The 22,533-nt window shown below is 40.1% G+C and overlaps 2 protein-coding genes across 2 annotated transcripts; both read right to left on the reverse strand.

Moving 5' to 3' along the window:
- Nucleotides 1-2,084: 2,084 nt before the first annotated feature.
- LOC121604988 (cytochrome P450 2J4-like) lies at nt 2,085-9,872 on the reverse strand. The gene is made up of 9 exons (XM_041934677.1): nt 9,672-9,872; nt 7,888-8,050; nt 7,580-7,729; nt 6,859-7,019; nt 5,721-5,897; nt 5,483-5,621; nt 4,560-4,747; nt 4,128-4,269; nt 2,085-2,827 (listed from the first exon to the last, which is right to left on the reverse strand). Exons 1-9 carry the CDS (start codon nt 9,870-9,872, stop codon nt 2,652-2,654), a joined length of 1,497 nt encoding a protein of 498 aa, XP_041790611.1. The 3' UTR covers nt 2,085-2,651.
- Nucleotides 9,873-12,428: 2,556 nt separating this feature from the next.
- LOC121604995 (cytochrome P450 2J4) lies at nt 12,429-21,131 on the reverse strand. Its single transcript, XM_041934692.1, has 9 exons — nt 20,931-21,131; nt 19,675-19,837; nt 19,238-19,387; nt 18,376-18,536; nt 16,717-16,893; nt 16,479-16,617; nt 14,411-14,598; nt 14,187-14,328; nt 12,429-13,078 (listed from the first exon to the last, which is right to left on the reverse strand). Exons 1-9 carry the CDS (start codon nt 21,129-21,131, stop codon nt 12,903-12,905), a joined length of 1,497 nt encoding a protein of 498 aa, XP_041790626.1. The 3' UTR covers nt 12,429-12,902.
- Nucleotides 21,132-22,533: the final 1,402 nt, after the last annotated feature.

A 22,533-nucleotide genomic window follows, 5' to 3' on the forward strand; every position in this document is an offset into this window, starting at 1 on the left:
GTAACAGGTTGGTTTAGGACACAGATGCAGTAACCTTAGGACATGGAGATAGCCTGTATTTATTCATTCTCAGAATCGGCAGAGACAGAAAAGCAGCCACACAGTTCAAAGTTCAGCAGGAGTATTGATATACTCAGAATATCAGTTGCTGCTAAGCACCGAGTGTGCAAAGGAAGTTTACTCAGACTTTGAAGCCACCTAAAAGGACTGAACTGAGTAGTGTTTGTCTACCCATTGGATGGTTTGCAAAGTCTCTTGAAATGTTTGGTGAAGCAAACACAAAACAATCACAGGTAAACCAAGGAACCAGGAAGCAAAACTTGTAGTCAGAGACAGAAGACCGATGTGTTTACCAGGGAACAGAAGACTAGGCGTAGTCCAAGGCAGGCAGGTTCAGTAACGAGAGATGAGTCCAATGGTAAAAGCTGGGGAGTCTTGCATGGAAACAAAAAACAATCTGGCACTGAGTGTGGGAGAGCAGTAATACTAATTCTCATCAGAGAAGACCACGTCCTCCTCATCTTTAGCCAGGTGGGTAGAGGGGGTCTGGAGAAGGGACTGGGAAAGTAGTCAAGGAGCTAAAGAATGGAGGGCAGACAAAAGCGGAGCTGGGAACCTCAGGCAAGTGGCCTGAAAACAGGATGGGGATGGCACAGGAGACCTCAGGTGGATAGCCTGGGGGCTGGACAGATGAGTGGAACTGCACAGGAGGTCCGGCAACAAATGCAAAACCCCTCTGGAGGTCTGGTCTTGGCCAAAGACAAAGTCCCTCTGGAGGTCTGGCAGGTGGCCAACAAAGCCGCTCAGGAGGATGGGCAGGAGACAGCCTAAGACAGAACGAGCAGAAGACTGGTGACGAAGGCGAAACCCCTCTTGAGCTTGACTGCAAAGGTGAAACTTCTCAGGAGCACAGGCTAGTAGGCCAGTGGCCTGACTGGAGCTGGCAGGAGGCTAGCAGGCCGGGTGCTGGGCGACACAGGTACTGGAGCTGACAAGAGGCTAGCAGGTCAGTGGATAGCCAACACTGGCGCTGGAGCTGGCAGGAAGTGTTTTAGGTCTTCAGATCGGCGGTGTAGCATTCAGGAAATCCTACCCAGGGATCGACCAGAAGAGGAGGTGGACTGGTTGGCTGTGACCAGACTGGAGGTGGCCCCAGAACCACCCGCTGGTTCCAGACGATGGTTAGCTGTTGGACCTTTGCAACTAATATAGCCAGCTCCCAAGCTACTGCTGATACTCTGGCTGCAGCAGCTACTGACGCCATCAGGGACTCATGTCGCTGGAGGATGCTGCAATCCTCTCGAATCGACTCTGTGATGAGGCGAAACTTGCTGCGTCCATGACTGGCCAGATTGAAATGTTACAGGCTGGTTGAGGAACCAAATGCAGTGGCAGTACACGGAAAAGCCAATACTTGTTCATTCTCAGAATCGCCAGAGGCAGAATAGCAGCCCCCCAAAGTTCAGTTGGAGTATTGTGGGAGTTTACTTAAAATATAGACTCTGCAAAGCATCCAATGAGCAGACAAATATCACTCAGTTCACTTCTGCGAGGTGGATTCAAAGTATTTTTAAATTTTTGTTGAAGCAAACACTAAACAATCACAGGCAAACAAGGAAACAGAAAGAACTGGTTGGGCAGGTGAACAAATGAATGGAATAGCAGCAGGTAAGAGACTGAGGGCACTGTGACAACGATATCAACATTGTTTAAAATATCAAAGGAAGTGGAAAAGGTTTCCTAGGCAGAAATGTTGTAACTGGGTACAACATTTCCTTAAAATCTGAAAGAGTTGACAGGAAGTGAGGACATACCTGTGATAGCCACTATTTTATGGAGTTTTAAACACTCTTTTTTTGGCAGTTTGACATTGTGGCTGCTGGCTGTGAGCAGACTTAATACATGACGGCCTGTTTTCTGAGTACAGAGCCTGCATTTGAACACATTCTGCTGAAATAAAATTTTAAAATATGACAAGAATAAGTATACACAATTTCTTTGGATGTAAGTAGTTAAGCATTTTTATTATCATCAATTTATATAAAGCACAAAATACATCTCAGTATCATTCATTATACGCAGTTTCAACAAAATAGACAAATCCAATGTGGAGTAGAAAAGAAAAGATTAGGTGCCAGTGATTTCTTTTTAAAATATTCTGGATATCTGTGTCAAATTCAATGCAGACAGGCGCTCTATTTCACAGCCGAGGAATCATCCCGAGATACAAAAGTTCTGGAATTTAATTTATCACTTGTGTTTCTCAAATTACCTTAAATGCAGTCCCTGCTTACCCTAGACTTTGTATTGAGAGTTGTGAATTTGAGGAAGCTTTGGAAATTCAAAGGTGATATTTCCCCCATGAACCAGATAGACTTAGCTTATCAAATATGTCTTTTATGTAATGTTTTAGCCCAATTTATTAATTTTATTATTTTAGGATTTCATTGCACATTTGAATTCTGAAGATTACATTCATAATGTAAAAAGGCATATTGATTGAGAAGAGGAAACATACTTCCCAGTTATGTGTCACTCATAGGAAGAGATCAATATAGCAAATAGTGTATATTAGAATATCAATAAAGTGGAACTCATTGATGATTGGTGATTCATGTGAAGAGATGGCTCGGTTTGGGATAGTTGGGGGTTTATCGTGGTACAGCACAGAGGCTGCGAAGTTTGGGCGAGCGAATGTTTCCTAACTTGTACTCCAGAGTGGGCTGCTCTCCAGGGGCTGCAAAGAAAGAAAACCTCTGAAGGAGGGAGGTAAAGAAGAGGAATAACTCCATCCTGGCCAGCTGCTCCCCGAGACACACGCGCTTCCCTGAGGATACACAATACAACAGATGAGTTGTATTCTGGCAATTGCTGAAGAGATCACTTTGACCATATAATGTTGCTACAGCTCAAAGTCTGAAACAACTGAAGAAGAAAGAAAGACATGGATCTATATGAAACTATCTATATGAAACTGTATGTGTTGTTTTTGCATTTTTTTCTATAGAGCCCTTGATTTAAATAACATACAGGGCTGTGAAAAAGTATTTGCCCCTTCCTGATTTCTCCTACCTTTGTATATCTGCAACACTCAATTTTTTCAACTCTTCAAACTCAGTTGAATATGAGACAAAATACAGTTTTTACAGCTGTGCAGTAAAGGGAGGTCAGTCCTTCACATCACTGTGGAGGAATTTAGGCCCACTCTTCTTTAATTCAGCCACATTGGAGGATTTGTGGGCATGTGGGGGGGGGGGGCTGGAGCCTATCCCAGCCGTCTCTCGGGCGAAGGCAGGGGACACCCTGGGCAGGTCGCCAGCCTACCACAGGGCTACATATACAGACAAACACACACACTCATTCACACCTATGGACAATTTAGAGTTATCAATTAACCTAAGCATGTTTTTGGACTGTGGGAGGAAGCCGGAGAACCCGGTGAGAACCCACGCTGCACAGGGAGAACATGCAAACTCCACACAGGCAGGCAGGATCGAACCGGGGATCTTCTAGCTGTGAGGCGACGCTGCTAACCACCGAGCCACCGTCTTTTATTCTCTCAAGTCATCTGATTGGACAGTGGGAAAAAGTGCAAATGATGTTGGGTGCTTTTCTGCTCTGTGTTGATATATTTTCAACTTAAGGTGTTCAGAGTGCTCCTGCACAACTGCAAGGCGCTCCAGGCACCTAAAACACCATGGGCCTGGGTCATGTAGGCAGCATGCCTTTTGAGCCAATTGGAAAATATAAGATAAGCCTTGATGTTCTTCTTGGTTTGCACCATTTCTGCCCCCATGATGGTGGAATCATGAACACTGATGTTAACTGAAGCGAGCAAGGCCTGCAGTTCCTTAGGTGTTTGTCTGGGCTTTTTCACAAAGGGTCAATTTGTGTTGGATAACTTTTTCCTCCAATAAATGAAAAGGATCATTTAAAAGCTGTATTTTGTGTTTACTCAGGATGTCTTTGTCTTCCATTTTGGCTGAAGATCTGACATAACTGAGTGATGACAAATTTTTATGTCTGAGTGTGACAAATATGCAAAAAGAAAAGAAATCGGGAAGGGAGCAAATACTTTTTACAGTACTGTATAACTGGGCTTTGGAGGGTTGTAACTACTGACTAACCTGCTGAAAAAGGAATGAAGGCCTCTCTCTTCCTAAATTTCCCGTTCTGGTCCAGAAAATGATGAGGGTTGAAGGAGTGTGGAGTTTCCCACATCGACTCATCATGAAGAACCGAGTCCAGTGTGGGTATGATCATGGTGCCCTGGGGAAATTCGGTTAATGAAAGTAATAAATCAGAGTGATATATTGTTTAGTTTTTGGTATTTCTTCAAGTGACTTTGTTTTAATTAACATAAACAAATTACAAGGTTGAACTTCAAGGTTAATTCTCAACATTGGAAACAGCAGCTGAGGAAATAAACATAATAATTAAAAAATGGGAGCAAAAAGCGCTGCATTCAAAAACTATGTTGCCAGAAAATCCAACACAGAAAACAAACTAAAAGAAAATGCTCATATAAAGAAATTCTTTCTTACATGAGCATCATGTACCTTTGGGATTGTGAAGTTACTGATCATGGTGTCCTTGATTGCCATGCGGGCCACATTAAGAGGAACAATGTTGCCCATTCTCTGGATTTCATGGATGACAGCATTACAATAGGGCATGTTTTCTCTGTCAGCCAGAGAGGGCTGCCTGGACGAACCAATGACAGCATCTATCTCAGCCTGGACTCTCTCTGCACACAGTGAAAACATGAAATGATGTGAGTCCATATGCTGCACAGACGACTGAGGTGACAATGATGTGCAACACAACTCACACACTTGCTCTCCAATAAAAGCCCGAGCTATAAGAGGCCCTGATATAGCGTTAATTTCCTTCATGAAACCTATGACAAAATATATTCACCTATGACCTTTTGTTCACAACTAAGATGGCACCGACGTCATTAAACACATACTGTGACTACATCAACATGCAATATTGTTGATGAAAAAATACAAAAATAAGATGTAGCAATAAAAAAAAAAACTTTACCAAACTCTCTCTTTATTTTCAATGACAAAAAAGAGGGGACAAAATATTATAGACTGTATTTTATTTTGGAAAAACTTCCTCAATTTTGCCAAAACGTTTTTACACTCGCTTGAGGTGGGGTTACTGCATTTGGGTCCTAAAAACACCCGATACATTCTGTTTATTACAGGCATGGGGACCGTAGCCAACTTCTGATAATGAGAGGCTGACGTCTGACATGACGAGATGAGATTGACTGAAATGTTCAATATGATTTGATGCCTAAAAAAAAAAAAAAAAAGTCAACAGTTTAACTAAAACTAGACTACAATATATGGTTTCTTTGACTACAATAAAAACTAAAATGCCCAGACTTTTAGCTAACTAAAATTGGAAGGTTGCAAAATAAACCGTCATGTGATGGGACTGATATTACTCATGCACACAAACACACCTTGTATGTCAGGATAGTAGATCATGTATGTAAGCCCCCATCGTAAAGTTGTGGTTGTAGTTTCAGTTCCAGCACCAAACAGGTCCATAGTGCAAAAAGACAAATTCTTGATGTCAAAGCCAGACTCTTTGTTCTCCTCCTATCAGTAACACAAAAGACGGTTTTTGGTATCAGTTGACAGAGTTCATTAGAAAATGAAAGGAGACCAATACAATGCAGACCTAGAAAAAACACCCACCTCTTTCATCTCTGTGAGAAAGCAGTCAATGTAGTCTCTGGGTGAGGAGGGGTCAAGGCTTTCTCTGTGTTCCTTCATCTTGATTTCTATGAAGTTGACCACCTCTTGTGCCAGAGTGAATACCCTTTGGTGAGGTCCAGGCAGCCACTTTACCAGCCAGGGGAATGTGTTGTAAAGCTACAGAGCATGATGACAAGAACAAGATCACCTGAGAATCAGGAAATAGGTCACAACTTGAATACAGACACTGGTAGAGGTCGTGGCAAATGCAGCAAAACCTGATTTTGGCACTTCTCATCTGTTAAACCATCTCTCTTTTTTTCTATAAAATTTTCAAAATTCCAATCAATGGCTGAATTCTATTTAGCTGCTTCAGTTTCAGGGTCCTTGTATTTTGCCCGCTGGCTCACTGTCACACTGTCTTGGGCCAGTTAAACAGAGCAAAGCATGTTTCAAACACATTGAGACAGGAGCAACAAAAGACTGGGAAAGTTGTTTTCAGGAGATTACTAGAGAATCAGGAACACTTTGTAAAACCATGGTCGTAAGTACAGTTAATTTACAAATGGTTGCATTCTGTTTTAATTCCGTCTTAAGAAAACTTTATTAATCCCCAGCCAGGAAAATTTGGATATTACAGCAGCATGTAATAGCAGTTGGAAAGAAAAATAGCAACAGAGATAGTAAAATAAAAAACAAAACAAAACAATTGACTACTACTATTGACTATATATATGTACGTATAATGCAGTCCCAGTATGTAACATGTAATAACATATCAGGATATTTTACGGCACTTATTCAAGTTTTTACTTCTGATACTGTAAGAACATATGGCTCACAATACTTTTGTACTTAACCAAAATAGGAGTTTAAATGCAGGACTTTTACTTATAATTGAGTATTTTTACATTGCTGTATTGTATTGATTGAGTATTTCTTTAACTGCTGGTTACACATTTTTATCCCATTTAATGCCTGTTTTGTTTTATTTCTTTCAGTGCCATGTTGATTATGTTGTTCAGGGGCCCTTTTACAAAATGGTTATTAAAATTGACTATTGACTTATGGGGTCTGGCTGAATAAATCTTGATTTTAAAAAGATTCCTGCTGCATCTCCTTTACAAATGAGGCTCACCTGCACCCACAAACTTCCCTGCAAGGCCACCAACTCATTGAAGGTTTGAAGAATATTTTGGAACGTCTTGTCAGTGTACTCAAAACGTTCCCCAAAGACCAGGCAGCAGATGACATTGGACACAGCATTGTTTATCAGAGACAGGGTTTGAAAAGGTTTGCCTAAAAAAAGAGGAAATGTAGATAAGACAAAAAGAAACAAAGTCAAAACACAAAATGTATGATGAGCCACAGGCAGAAGAAAAGTACTTCTTGATTATGTATAATTTGGATTACAGATGATAACCAGGTTGATATAACAGATATGCAGAATGTTGGTCACTGCCATGCTTCATTACCTCACAGTGAATATCAGGTACTATATTGTATACAAAACAAAATGTTAGTTACATAATGTATCTCCAGATTCTATGAGTATAAGCATAACCCTCTAAGCTGTGAGTTCCTTTAATCTGCTGTAGAAAAAGCTGTTTTTAGGAGCCGATTGTCTGGTCTGTTCAACTTATAAATAGGCGACTGACGTGGGGCCCAAGAAGTAATGGTAGTAGACTAAAAATCCTCAGTGCTGCGTGAGCGACGGATGAACTTACTAGCAATAGCGTCATAGGCTAGCTGTAGACCAGCCAAAAATAATTTGTCATAGTAGAAAAGCATACTGGCCTGTAACTTGTTAAGCAGGATAAGCTGATTTGTTGTTGTGAAAAATAAGAATTGTTCTGTACCTTGGTGAAGGGCAAAAGCCTCAGTGAGATATTGGCACTCCTGCTGGATGAATGGCTCCAGGCTCTTCTTGCCAATACCAAAGTTTCTGAGTGTGTGAAGAGCAAATCTCCTCTGCTGCTTCCATGAATTGCCATTGGATAACACCAGACCTTTTTGGAAACACAGAACAGCATTATACTGGAAGTAACAGGGAAATGGGTATAACTGACAACTGGCTAAATACTAATATGCCAAATATAGAGTCAGGCTGATGCTACAACCGAATACATTATCAAATTTTTTGAACAAAATGAAAGACACACACTACCTTTATCCCCAGTTAAATCATTAAAAATTGGTATGACAGGGCGATCTACGAAGACCTCTCCTTTTTGGACCAAGGCCTCTCTCACAAACTCGTATCCATTAATGATCACAATCCTTCCACCAAAGAGACGAAGGCTGAAAATGTTTCCATATTTCTCTGCAAGCTGAACACAGACAGCAGACAGGTGTTTTGGTTCAATACTGAGTTGGTAGACTTATTGCACAAATATGCATCTGGTTGAAGTGGGTCAAGGTTTCATGTGTAATCTCTAGATTTGACTGCTTCCTTTGACATACTGACGACCTGCATTGCCAGACCTATTTCCACAGCGCTGTGTCAGCCTGGACAAAAGTCTGGCTACAACCAGTATCATTCTGGTATGGGGAAAAAAACATTCTGGTTTCTATTTCTTTAAATCAATCACAGTCATCTTGGGTGCCGCTAAGCCCAGGATGCAGCAATGGTTTGCTGACAAAGCAGTGTCTGTTTTGGTGGAATATTTGTATATGTATAAATTGCTAAATTCCTGTAAAATCAAGTGTTGATGGGGATTTTGAAAATGGTTACACGCAGATAGCGTAAGGACCTGGGACAGATAAAGATTGGAAATTATGTAAAGTGCTGCATTTAGCTGTTCCTGCACATAAATATGGGTTGCCCTTTCTTGGCTCCTGCCCTTCATGCTATTCGACGTGCAACCCTCACCCAGTGGCAGCTGTTTTTTAAAACCTGTTGAGTGTTGACCCTTTGAGGTTGTTGTAGTTGATCAGTGTAGAGCCACATAAAATTATATATGAGATTCAGGAATTTAAGAATTAATTCAGGAATAGCAAAAAAAAAAGTTGGATTGGATTGATTGATGGATGGGGTTGTGATTTATTGCACCTTTAGGAAGGTGTAGGGTATTTCTGAGGGAAAAACATCAAGCTGTTTGCACAAGTTTGATATAATTCTGAAACATTTTATGCTAAAGCACCAGTAGATGGTGCCAGTTTTCTGCCAACTTAGTTAACTGAAGAGAAGCCACTCCACAAACCTGGGTACTTTGTGGTGGACAAGAGATTTTCCTCCTTCCCTTTCTCTAATGTGTCATTTTGTGCACTGCATAAAAATGAAATTTAAATAATCGCTGTCCGATCATGTCTAAATGAGGACAAATTAATATTTGTTTAATTCTGGCTCTCAAATTGGTTAAAAAACACAAAGGATATTCATATAAAATATTAATTAATTGAATTAGACCAAACAGTATCGATTTCTCAAGTTTCTCAACTGTCATTTAACAGCTCTGAAATGTCGCTTTCTCTCTTTGTGTGATTCTTTATACAACCAGTTGTTCATTTATTTCAAAATGCAGAAAGTATTATAGCCTACTTTATTTTTATTAATTTTGTTGTAAATTTAAATGTATTGTAAGCTAAGATCACTTTGTGTTATAGGCTAAAGCCTAAATGAGGGCAAAGTGTCAGTGTGATATTTGTTTAATTCAGGCACTCAAGTTGGTTAAATAACACAAAGGATATTTATATACTGCGTAGGCCAAACAGTGCAGTTGAATTTGCTTGTTGCTTGTTATCGACATCCATTTCTCTTATCATTCTGCATTTGAGTGAATGATTTACTAGATTTACTACTAAGTGCCTTCTCTGGACAATTCTTCTATGACTAGAGTCATTTATTTATTTCTAAATGCAGAAAGTTTTATAGCCCACAAATCTTCTATTAAGGAAAAGTAATAAGTGTTTGGAACGGTCTGATCATGTATTTACAGCCTCTGGACATACCTTCTTGAACTGCAGGTGGATTTTGGTGGGGTTGATGCGAGGAAAGTCACCAATCAAAGGAAAAGACCAGGGTCCAGGAGGAAAGTTTGTCGGCACCTTGTGCTTCCAAAAATCAGTCAACAACAGAAAAAGAAAGAGAAATATCAAAATACTCTTGCCGTCCATCCACTCCAAGCCAAGTGCATTGTTTAATGTCTCCATTTGTCAGCTTATTTTGTGCTTGCCGGTCTATTTCAGGGTTAGCTGCGTTATCACAATGGAACAGATGCCAGTCTGTTAAGTAGATATTCCCATGACTTGAGTCTCTGGCTGATATCAAAAAGAGACTTCCGGTTGGTGTGTGTAACCTTCAAAATAAAAGCACAAAATGCACAGGAAGAACAATGTGTGTGTGAGACAAAACGAAACAAAACTCAAGTCCTCATAATATAAATGATCAGGTTTAGGTTATGATTATGGTAAGTCTCCAAGAAATTAATGAAAGTCTAATGCATGTCCCCAAAGGGATGGAAACTTGTGTGCATGTGTGTGTGAGGTGAACAGCTACAGTTATCACATAAAAATAAGTCCAAGGTTCAGGCAGAAAGTTGGGGCAGGCAGGCAGGCAGGCAGTTAACAGGTGACAGGGTCCAGGGTCCAGAAACTCAATAGCCGTGTGAAGACTGCGCCAATTGCAACCAATTTGAAGATGACTAACGCTTCAAGTAGCCAGTTAAAGTCTAAACCAGGGGTCGGCAACCTTTACCACTCAAAGGGCCATTTGGACCCGTTTCCCACAGTACAGAAAACACTGGGAGCCACAAAACCCTTTGGACATGTCAAATAAAATAACGCTGCATATAATGTTTTTTGCCTTTATACTATGTACAAACAAACGATAATGTGCTGCATTTCTGAAATAACTGAACGACTGCAGAGAAAACAAAATGACATTTCAGGGTGCAACAACATTTTAAAGTCAAACAAAAAGACGTTGGGTTGAAGGTACTTTCAAGTAAAATTCTCAATGTCTATTGGAGTGCTTCTTGCATTTATGAAAAAAACACCAAACTTAAATTCTCCACCGGCGGCAAGGTAAAAAAATCGTCCACTCTCTGCGTGCCCTCAGTCTTTTACTGGCGCGTGCAGTCAGCTGTCAACCTGAATAATAAAAGGACTATTTCACTGAATGATGATAAATATTAATATATGCTTAATAATAGGCAATTTCACTATTAATCAAACGTGGTTAATGTGATTTCTGCTCCTGAACCTCAGCGCACAGCGTCTGCACATCAGCGCTGTGCGCCGTCATCTGCATCTTTACGCAGGATCAAGCTGTCATCTGAGCGTGTGCGATGTTTGTTTCAAAACGAACAAACTAAAATAAAATACATTTTAATTAAATGCTCATTAATTATTGTCAGGAGCCATCAGAGGGATGAAAGAGCCACATGCGGCTCGGGAGCCGCGGGTTGCCGACCCCTGGTCTAAACACACTGATATGCCTTCAGTGCACTTCCACTTCAGTGGATCATTTACTGCTCGAGTCACCTCAAATCAAGGAATTCAATCCAAATAGGGCTATTAAACACAGTTTGAAGTGATAAATATATCAAATGGCCTCAATTAATTAGTAATTAAGTTCACCAAGTCCTGATAAATATTGAATAATCTTTGTTTTGAGCACATTTATGGTCCATTTTGTAACCTGTTCATATTGAGGCGTTAATACCCGTACTGTCACTTTAAGAAGTCGAACTTCTTTGACCTCAATGCAGCGCCACTCTCAGTCCCTACTCACTGAGAGGAGTTATGTATTATTTTCCTGGTTATGATTGAACGTATATTTTGTTCTGTAGTTCATAAAAACGTAGTAGTTTACAGTTATCATTGTTAGTCTTAAGACTGTCAACATGCAGCAGCTGTGTCATTTGAGTATAAGCTTTGTAAATGCACAGTTTTATTGTAGACATATCCTTCCAAGAGCTACAGGATGTCCCTGTGTTTTCATCTGAAAACAGGGGAGTGATGGCCTGTGTGTGAGGAAGAGACTGCATGTTACAGAGCATTTCAGTCCTTTTATTGATTTGTACAGATGCCACCATTATGCTATGTTCATTAAAAGAGCAACCAGTAGCTGTTGTGGTCTGGGTCCTTCCTTCAGTCAACACCATCAAAGAACACAACGCAGATCACACTAAAGTAATGGATTTACATCCAGGCAGACCTGTTACATATGCAGGGGTTTGTAAATTGTTCCATATATGTAAATGCATATGTAAATAGAGCCAATGAAATTGATTTTGAATATTCTACCATATTCAAAATAAGGTTATATATTACTTTTGAAAGAGCTTTTGGGATCACCTGTCATCCCAGTCAGACCATCTGATGGAGTTTACAAAATGTAATGTTTTCATCTAAACCATGTATTGTACACTGGAGCCATTTTGTCTTGCTATCATTTGTTATAGCTAGGCCAATTTTATTTGACAATTATTAACCCACAATTATCAAAAAAAAAAAAAAAAAAAAAAAAATCACAATGTAGACTTTGTGGATGTGCAACGATATCAACAATGTTAACATCCTCCATGAACAGGATGTGGAAGAGGTTTCCTTAGCGTAATACTGCAGCTGGCCACAACATTTCCTTATTTATTCAGGATTTTTTTGAGTTGACAAGATTAATACATGTTGGCCTGTTTTCTGGGTGCAGAGCCTGCATTTTAGCACATTCTGCCAGTATACACAATTCCTCAAAATTCACACAAAGTGCTTGAACATTTTTATTATTCTTTATTTACATCTCAGTATCATTCGTTATAGAATATTCCGGATATCTGTGTCAAATTCAATGCAGGCAGGCAATTTATTTCACAGCATAGGAATCATCCCGAGATACAAAGGTTCTGGAATTTATTTTCTCACTTAATTTATAACCCAGAGGATTGCATGGTCAACAGCAAAGAGAAGAAAATGTCTATTACAAGCAGTAACAGAGTGATATCCATAAAAACCTGGAAAACCTTGTTTTAAGGATTTCATTGCACGAATTCTGTCGATTACATTAATGTAATGTAAAAAGGCATTGTGATTGAGATGAAGAAACATACTTCCAAATGATGGTAAAATCATAGGAAAAGATCAATATAGCAAATAATGTATAGTAGAATATCAGTGCAGTGGAACTCAGTGATTCATTGTGTTGTCAAGAAGAGATGGCTCGGTTTAGGACAGTCATGGGTTTTATCGTGGTACGGCACTGAGGCAGTGAGGTTTAGGCCTGCGAGTGCCTCCTAACTCAAACTCCAGAGAGGGCTGCTCTCCAGGGGCTGCAGAGAAAGAAAACCTCTGAAGGAGGGAGGTAAAGAAGAGGAATAACTCCATCCTGGCCAGCTGCTCGCCGAGACACACACGCTTCCCTGAGGATACACAATACAACAGATGAGTTGTATCCTGGCAGTTTGGTGGTGGTTTAAACAAAATACTGGGCTGTGTAAAAATATTTGCTCCCTTCCTGATTCCTCCTACTTTTGTATATTTGCAACACTTAATTGTTTTAATTCTTCAAACTCAATTGACTATAAGACTAAGAAAACCTGACAAAACACAAAATACAGTTTTTACAGCTGTGCAGTAACTGGAGGTCAGTCCTTCACATCGCTGTGGAGGAATTTAGGCCCACTCTTCTTTAATTCAGCCACATTCGAAGGTTTGTGGGCATGAACAGCTCATGTCCTGCCACGGCATCCCAAATGATTTCGGGACTTTGCCTTGGCCATAATCCTCTCCTCTGAGTTCATGATTTTTCAATTTGAGCGCTTCTGCAAAAACGCAAGGTGCTCCAGGCATCTAAAACGCCATTGGCCCGGGTCATGCATCACACAAAAGGCTTACTGTCTATAGAAAACAAGTAGCAAAAGATGCCTGTCACTGCAAAGACTGCCCTCTGATTGGGCCATAACTCCAGTGCGCTTGAGCTTCAGATCAAGGTCGAACATGATCCCTCAGAATTTTCTGGTAGAGAGCAGAATTCACGATTCCATCAATAACGGCCCTCAGGTCCTGAAGCAGCAAAGCATTCCTACACCATCATATGTGACGGTTGATGTTCGTATTGTGGAATGCTTTGTTAGTTTTATGGCAGATGTAACGGGACCCAGATGTTCCACTTTTCACCCATCAGTCCACAGAACATTACCCCAAAAAGCTTTCAGGCCATTTGGAAAATACAAGATGGTCCTTGATGTTCTTATGGGTTTGCACCATTTCTGCCCAGTCTTTTTATCATGGTGAAGTAACTGAGACAAGCAAGGCCTGCAGTTCCTTTGGTGTTTGTCTGGGCTTTTTCACACAGGGTCAATTGGTGTTGGGTAACTTTTTTAGCTGAAGATCTGAACTAACTAAGTGATGACAAATATTGTTGACTGAGTGTGACAAATATTCAAAAATAGACAAAATCAGGAAGGGAGAAATACTTTTTACAGTACTGTATAACTGGGCTTTAGAGGGTTGTAGCTACTGACTAACCTGCTGAAAAAGGAATGAAGGCCTCTCTTTTCCTAAATTTCCCGTTCTGGTCCAGAAAATGATGAGGGTTGAAGGAGTGTGGAGTTTCCCACATCGACTCATCATGAAGAACCGAGTCCAGTGTGGGTATGATCATGGTGCCCTGGGGAAATTCGGTTAATGAAAGGAGTAAAAGAAAAGAAAATGCTCACAAAGAAATTCTTTCTTACATGAGCATCATGTACCTTTGGGATTGTGAAGTTGTTGATCACGGTGTCCTTGATTGCCATGCGGGCCACATTAAGAGGAACAATGTTGCCCATTCTCTGGATTTCATGGATGACAGCATTACAATAGGGCATGTTTTCTCTGTCAGCCAGAGAGGGCTGCCTGGACGAACCAATGACAGCATCTATCTCAGCCTGGACTCTCTCTGCACACAGTGAAAACATGAAATGATGTGAGTTCATACTGCACAGACAACTGAGGTGACGATGTGCAACACAACTCACACACTTGCTCTCCCAATACAGGCCCAACCTGTGAGAGGCCCTGATATGTTAATTTCCTTAACAAAAACGATGACAAAATATGTTCACATACATTCACTACTGTTCACTACTGCTATTGCTTGTTGCCTGTAACACCTGAATTTCCCTGGCTGGGGATTAATAAAGTCTTGTCTCATTATCAGAAGTTGGCGGTGTAAGTGGTACACATGTCTACTGCATGTTTACTGCAAATTTCTCCTTGGAGATAAATAAAGTATCTATCTATCTATCTATCTATCTATCTATCTATCTATCTATCTATCTATCTATCTATCTATCTATCTATCTATCTATCGATCTATAATAAACAGGGAGCAGCAGCTTGGGGGCTGGACAGGGACGGAGCGGGTGACCTTGGCCGAGCAGCCAAGGGGCTGGACAATGAGTGGGAAACCTCAGGCAAGCTTGTCTCATCGTGGGCCTCCCACCAGACCTTTCAAGCCATTCCGTCTTCCCTGTTGGCTTGCAAGACCCCCTTGGCTGTTTGACTCCTCTGTCCAGCCCCCAAGCTATCCACCCTATGCTGTCCCCATCCTGTCACCAGGCCGCTTGCCTGTCTCCCTTTGTCCTGTGCCAGATTGTCTTGTGTACCTGTATTGCATTGTTGCCAACTCTGGCCTTGCTATACACCTCGTTCCCTAGTTCAAACCTTTTGATTACCTAGAACCTTTTGTTGTTACCCTTTTTGATAACCTTGCGCCTTTTGTTTGTTAGCTTTGGATATCCTTGCACTTTTTGTTTGCAACTTTGAATATCAGGTGTTTTGTTTTGCCTTGTTCTTGATCCAGAGATTTTTGTAATAAATAAACCCTGAGAGCTGGTAATCTTTCTTGGCGTTTGAGTTCTTGCATTTGAGTCCACCATCCTGAAAGCCCACTGGCGTGATATTAACTCGCTTTTAGAGGAGACCCCCCTACGCCATTGGCCTCCAGCCTGACATCCCAAAGGATCTAGCCTTCGCCACCAGACTCCAGACCGACCTTCAGAAGGGATTTGTCTTTGACGCCAGCCTCCAAAGGAGCTCCATCTCCACCACTGGTCTCCCGGTCTCCAGAGGGGTTTCGCCTTAATCGTGGGCCTCCCACCAGACCTCTCAAGCCATTCCATCTTCACTGTTGGCTTACAAGACCCCCTTGGCTGTTTGACTCCTCTGTCCAGCCCCCATGCTATCCACCCTACGCTGTCCCCATCCTGTCACCAGGCTGCTTGACGGAGGTTTCCCACTCCGCCATTGTCCAGCCCCCAGGCTGCCTGCCTGAGGCTCCCTGCTCCACTCCTGCCCAGTTCCCAGCTCCGCTCCTGTCAGCCCTCCATTACTGGGGTTACTGCATTTGGGTCCTTAACACATCTGTTCCTCCCTGTTTATTATAGCCATGTGTCCCGCTTATACCGCCAACTTCTGATAATGAGATAAGATAAGACTTAATTAATCCCCAGCCGGAAATTCGGGTGTTACATGCAGCAGGCAAGAGCAGTGGGAAAATAACAGAATAGAGAAATGCAAAACACAAAATAAAAGCTAGATGTTAGAGAGGCTGGCATCTTACATGACGAGACGAGATTGACTGAAATGTTCAATATGATTTGATTCCTAAAAAAACCCTAAAATGTCAACAGTTTAACTAAAACTAGACTACAATATATGGTTTCTTTGACTACAATAAAAACTAAAATGCCCAGACTTTTACTCAACTAAAACTGAAAGGTTGCAAAACACGTCGGCATGTAGTGGGACAGATATTACTCGTGCACACAAACACACCTTGTATGTCGGGATAGTAGATCATGTATGACAGCCCCCAGTGTAAAGTTGTGGTTGTAGTTTCAGTTCCAGCACCAAACAGGTCCATAGTGCAAAAAGACAAATTCTCAATATCAAAGCCAGACTCTTTGTTCTCCTCCTATCAGTAACACAAAAGACAGTTTTTGGTATCAGTTGACAGAGTTAATTAGAAAATGAAAGGAGACCAATACAATGCAGACCTAGAAAAAATACCCACCTCTTCCATCTCTGTGAGGAAGCAGTCGATGTAGTCTCTTGGTGAGGAGGGGTCAAGGCTTTCTCTGTGTTCCTTCATCTTGATTTCTATGAAGTCGATCACCTTTTGTGTCAGAGGGAATATCCCTTGGTGAGGTCCAGGCAGCCACTTTACCAGCCAGGGGAATGTGTTATAAAGCTACAGAGCATGAAGACAAGAACAAGATGACCTGAGAATCAGGAAGTAGCTCACAACCTGAATACAGACACAGGTGGAGGTTGTGGCAAATGCAGCAAAACCTGATTTGTTCTTGCTGGACTCATAAATTAAACCATCTCTTTTTGGTTTTTCTGTAAAATTTTACAAAATTCCAATCAATTACATTGTTTTATAAAATTACATGTTTATCCATATTGTCCAATCCTGGACACAGAACATGCCACAGTAGGTGTAAACAATAAAATTAATGATGGCTGAATCTCATTTAGCTGCTTCAGTTTCAGGGTCTTTGTATTGTGCCTTCTGGCTCACATGTGATAATTTGCTCATCTTTTTTTTTACACATACTCAATTGAAAACAGAACAAAGACAATATATTTAATGTTTTGCCTCATCATCATTGATTTTTGTAAACATCTGCTTATTCTGAATTTGATGCAGCAACACGTTTCAAACAAGTTGGGACAGGAGCAACAAGAGACTGGGAAAGCTGTGGAATGTAAACAGTAAACTGGTTGATTGGTAACAGGTGATCATGAACTGGTATGAAAGGAGCATCCTGGAAAGACTCAGTCGCTCACAAGCAAGGATGGAGCAAGATTCAGAACTTTGTGAACACGATTGGATAAAGGAGATTAATACATTAATACTCAGGAACACTTTGTAAAACCATGGTCGTAAATACAGTTCATTTGCAAATGGTTGCATTCTGCTTTTTACATTTTAGACAACGTCCAAACTGTTTCTTTGAATCAAGGTCGCACTAAATAAAGCATGTATTGAGTACAACCCTGGCTTGTGACAAAAGGCTGTGTCTTGTTGGCGCTTTCCAATGAGTTTCAGTGCTAGTAAAGACAGATTTCCACTATAAACATATTAGATGACTTAATTTAAACATAAAAATGTCAAAATACAATAATCCCAAAACAATTGTAAAGACACAAAACTATTCAATATTTCACATATTAGACTGTTCTTTCCTCTCCCATTAATCGCCTGTTGACCCCTCAGAATTATCTGGTGACCCTTTGGCTTACACATTTATGCAGCCCCAGTATAATAATTTAACATTATAAATATGCATCAGGATATTTGACTGCATTTATTCAAGTTTTTACTTTTGATCCTGTAAGTACATTTTGCTCACAATACATTTGTACATAACCAAAGTAGGAGTTTAAATGTAGGACTTTTACTTGTGCAATGTAAAACAACAACAACACAGGACTGATGCAGGTAGTAAATAATCAAAAGCATTTCTTCGACCACTGGTTACACATTTTTATCCCATTTAATGCCTTTTTGTTTGTTGATTTCATTCAATGTCAAGTTGATTATGTTACTCAAGAGCCCTTTTACAAAATAGTTATTAAAATTGACTATTTACTTATGGGGTCTGGCTGAATAAATCCTGATTTTAAAAAAGATTCCTGCTGCATCTTGTTTACAAAGGAGGCTCACCTGTACTGACAAACTTCCCTGCAAGACCACAAGCTCATTGAAGGTTTGAAGAATATTTTGGAACGTCTTGTCAGTGTACTCAAAGCGTTCCCCAAAGACCAGGCAGCAGATGACATTTGACACAGCACTGTTTATTAGGGACTGGGTTTGGAAAGGTTTGCCTAAAAATAAAGAGAAAATATAGATAAGACACAAAGAAACTCTGTAAAAACACATAAATAAAGAACACAAAGTCAAAACATAAAATGTGTGATGAGCCACAGGCAGAAGAAAAGTACTTTGACATTTTGATTAGGTATAATTTGGATAATGGATGATTAACAGGTTGATATAACAGATAACAGATAGTGCATGGTCCAATGCTCTATGATGTTGGTGAATGCATCTGTGTTAAAGTTGAAGCTGAAATCACATGTTCATGTAATTAACATAAAAGACTAGGCTAAACCTTTGTAGATGGTTGGACAGGGTATGACCAATGTGCTACATTGTGGCCAAATTGGAAACATGAATAGTCAGTGATAGTGTCTACAATGTCGCTTCCTTTAAAGGTCACAAATCGTTAAAAGTGAAATTTCGACATTTTTTTTGGATTGTAAAATGGATCTAGGTGCTATGTAAAAACTGTCAAAGTATGGGAGCACTCAATCCACTTAGAAATGCACACAGCCTGTATTCAGAAACTTTCCTTTAAAAACTATGCAATATGTAAGAGTTGGCTACCTGTCGAAGGCCATTCCAAAGCATTTCCCAGAGTAATTGCTAACTGTTGCTCACTACACTCTTATAGTAGAAAAGCATATTGGCCTGTAACTTGTTAAGCAGGATTAGTGAATTTGTGAAATTAATATTTGTTCTGTACCTTCGTGAAGGGAGAAAGCCTCAGTGAGATATTGGCACTCCTGCTGGATAAATGGCTCCAGGCTCTTCTTGCCAATACCAAAGTTTCTGAGTGTGTGAAGAGCAAATCTCCTCTGCTGCTTCCATGAATTGCCATTGGATAACACCAGACCTTTTTGGAAACACAGAACAGCATTATACTGGAAGTAACTGGGAAATGGGTATAACTGACAACTGGCTAAATGCTAATATGCTTAATACGGTGTCAGCCTTTCTAACTCAGGCATGTCCAAACTATTAACATAAAGGGCCGTGTGGCGGCAAGTTTTCGTTCCAGCCAAGGGAAGGCACACTAGGCCAACCAATCAACATCAAGGGATCACTTACTGTAGTTATCAGCTGAAGACTTAACTTAATACTCATTAGAAACTTTCTTAAACAAAATGAAACACACACTACCTTTATTCCCAAATATTTCAGCAATAATTGGTATGACAGGGCGATCTACGAAGTTCTCTCCTTTTTGGACCAAGGCCTCTCTCACAAACTTGTATCCATTAATGATCACAATCCTTGCACCAAAGAGACGAAGGCTGAAAATGTTTCCATATTTCTCTGCAAGCTGAACACAGACAGCAGACAGGCGTTTTGGTTCAATACTGAGTTGGCAGACTTATTGCACAAATATGCATCTGGTTGAAGTGGGTCAAGGTTTCATGTGTAATCTCTAGATTTGACTGCTTCCTTTGACATACTGACGACCTGCATTGCCAGAACCTATTTCCACAGCGCTGTGTCAGCCTGGACAAAAGTCTGGCCACACCCAGTATCATTCTGGTATGGGGGAAAAACATTCTGGCTTGTTTGTATTTCTTTAAACCAATCACAGTCGTCTTGGGTGCCACTAAACCCAGGGTGCAGCGATGGTGCGCTGACAATGGGGGGCTGGGGGGGTTTGATGCCTGGCTAATAAATATAAATTGTTATTTACATTCCTACCATGAGCAACCAGGTTAGGGTAACTTGACATTTTCAATATTGATATATATTATATCAAGTGGCGACAGGGGTTTTGAAATTGGTAACGTGTCATGAAGTTTGCTGCCTCATTCACAGACTTTACTGTTACATTTTATAGTCGTACGGCAATTTTAGAAAATGTCAAAGCATCAGACAACATTTCACCCATATCTTCAGGACGTTACCTAAATATTTTAAGATGTAAAAGTATTTGCAACATAAGACCCAAGCTGAAATAATCGCTGTCCGATCACTCAAGCTTTCAGTGGACTTACGTAACGTCTAATACAAACAGTTAGGGCTGCAACTAATGATATTTTCATTATCAAAAAAGGATATTTATATACTGCATAGGCCAAACAGTGCAGCTGAATTTGCTTATTGCTTGTTATCAATGTCCATTTCTCTTATCATTCTGCATTTGAGTGAATGATTTACTAGATTTACTAAGTGTCTGAACTGTTACATAACAGCTCTGAAATGTCGCCTTCTCTGTCTGAACAATTCTTCTATGAATAGAGTCATTTATTTATTTCAAAATGCAGAAACTGTTATAGCCTATAAATCTTCTATTAAGGAAAAGTAATAAGAATTTAGAATAGTGTGATGATAAATCGCTGACTTCAGAAGCAGTCCTCTGGGTGGTTTGTTGTTACTGAACGGTCTGATCATGTATTTACAGCCTCTGGACATACCTTCTTGAACTGCAGGTGGATTTTGGTGGGGTTGATGCGAGGAAGGTCACCAATCAAAGGAAAAGACCAGGGTCCAGGAGGAAAGTTTGTCGGCACCCTGTACTTCCAAAAATCAGTCAACAACAGAAAAAGAAAGAGAAATATCAAAATACTCTTGCCGTCCATCCACTCCAAGCCAAGTGCATTGTTTAATGTCTCCATTTGTCAGCTTATTTTGTGCTCGACTGTCTATTTCAGGGTTAGCTGCGTTATCAGGATGAAACAGATGCCAGTCTGTTTAGTAGATATTCCCTGATCAGTCAGTTGGTGTGTGTGACCTTCAAAATAAAAGCACTAAATGCACGAGAGGAACCCTGTGTGTGTATGTATATATGTATTACATACATTATGGGGACATATGTCTTGTCACACAGACACTGTGGGGACTCACCCTCCTTAAGAGGACACAACGCAAGTCCTAATAATATAAATTATCAGGTTTAGGTAATTATTATGGTAAGTCTCCAAGAAATTAATGTAATAAAGGAAATACAATAAAGGAAACTTTATTACAGATCCAATCACGTCAAATAAAACAGTTTGAAGTGATAAATATATCAAATGGCCTCAATTTAATTAGAATAAGCCAAGATATAGGTAGAGACATGTTTAATATGAATAAAGATGGACAAACTTTAGATGTCATGACTATAAATGCAGATATTTATTTAGATAAACATTATACTTTGCCTTTTTTGGAGGATTACCTGGATATACCATGTAAGAACTTGAAAATATTCAGTTTCTGGGGAATTGTTACCACTTTTTATGAAACTTGGGGTAAGGCTCCATGTTGTGGTCCCATTGTGTTTTCCAGCTAATGAGTGCGAGAGTCAGTTTCAAGCATCTGTTTGCAAAAAAAAAAGGAAAATTTCTCAGTGCCAGAAGCAGTTATTGATTCTGACTGCTGGGAATAGAAGAGAGCGCAAAAGCATGCATGCACTCCAAATAGTTCAAGACCAGCTTTCAAGTTACCTTCAGTATGCCTTGGAGAGGTGTTTTAGCCTAATTTTTACTGGAATAGTAAAGCATATACATTTGTGTGTATATATATGCATACACACACACTCATATATACATATGTGAAAAGTAAAGCATAGTGTTATAATCTCATCAGTTAGTTGAGCTCAGTGTTATGTATGCAGGGGTTTGTAAATTTTTCCATATATGTAAATGCATATGTAAATAGAGCCAATGAAATTGAATTTGAATCGTCTACCACATTCAAAATAAGGTTAGATATTATTATTGAAAGAGCTTTTGGGATCACCTGTCATCCCAGTCAGACCATCTGATAGAGTTGACAAAATGAAATATGTTTGCATCTAAACCATGTATTGTACAGCGCAGCCGCTTTGTCTTACTGTTGTTTGTTATTGCTAGACCAACCTTTACACACTGTAAACTGTAAAATTTTGACAATTATTAACTCCAATTATAGTAATGTAGAGACCTTGTGAATGTGTAAAAGTTATGATTGCAGTGATTGGAACAGGATGGTTTAGGACACAGATGCAGTAACCTTAGGACATGGAGATGCTGCTCAGACTTTGAAGCCACCTAA

This window comes from Chelmon rostratus, chromosome 4 (genome assembly GCF_017976325.1).
Source record: "Chelmon rostratus isolate fCheRos1 chromosome 4, fCheRos1.pri, whole genome shotgun sequence".
Classification (NCBI taxonomy): domain Eukaryota; kingdom Metazoa; phylum Chordata; class Actinopteri; order Chaetodontiformes; family Chaetodontidae; genus Chelmon; species Chelmon rostratus.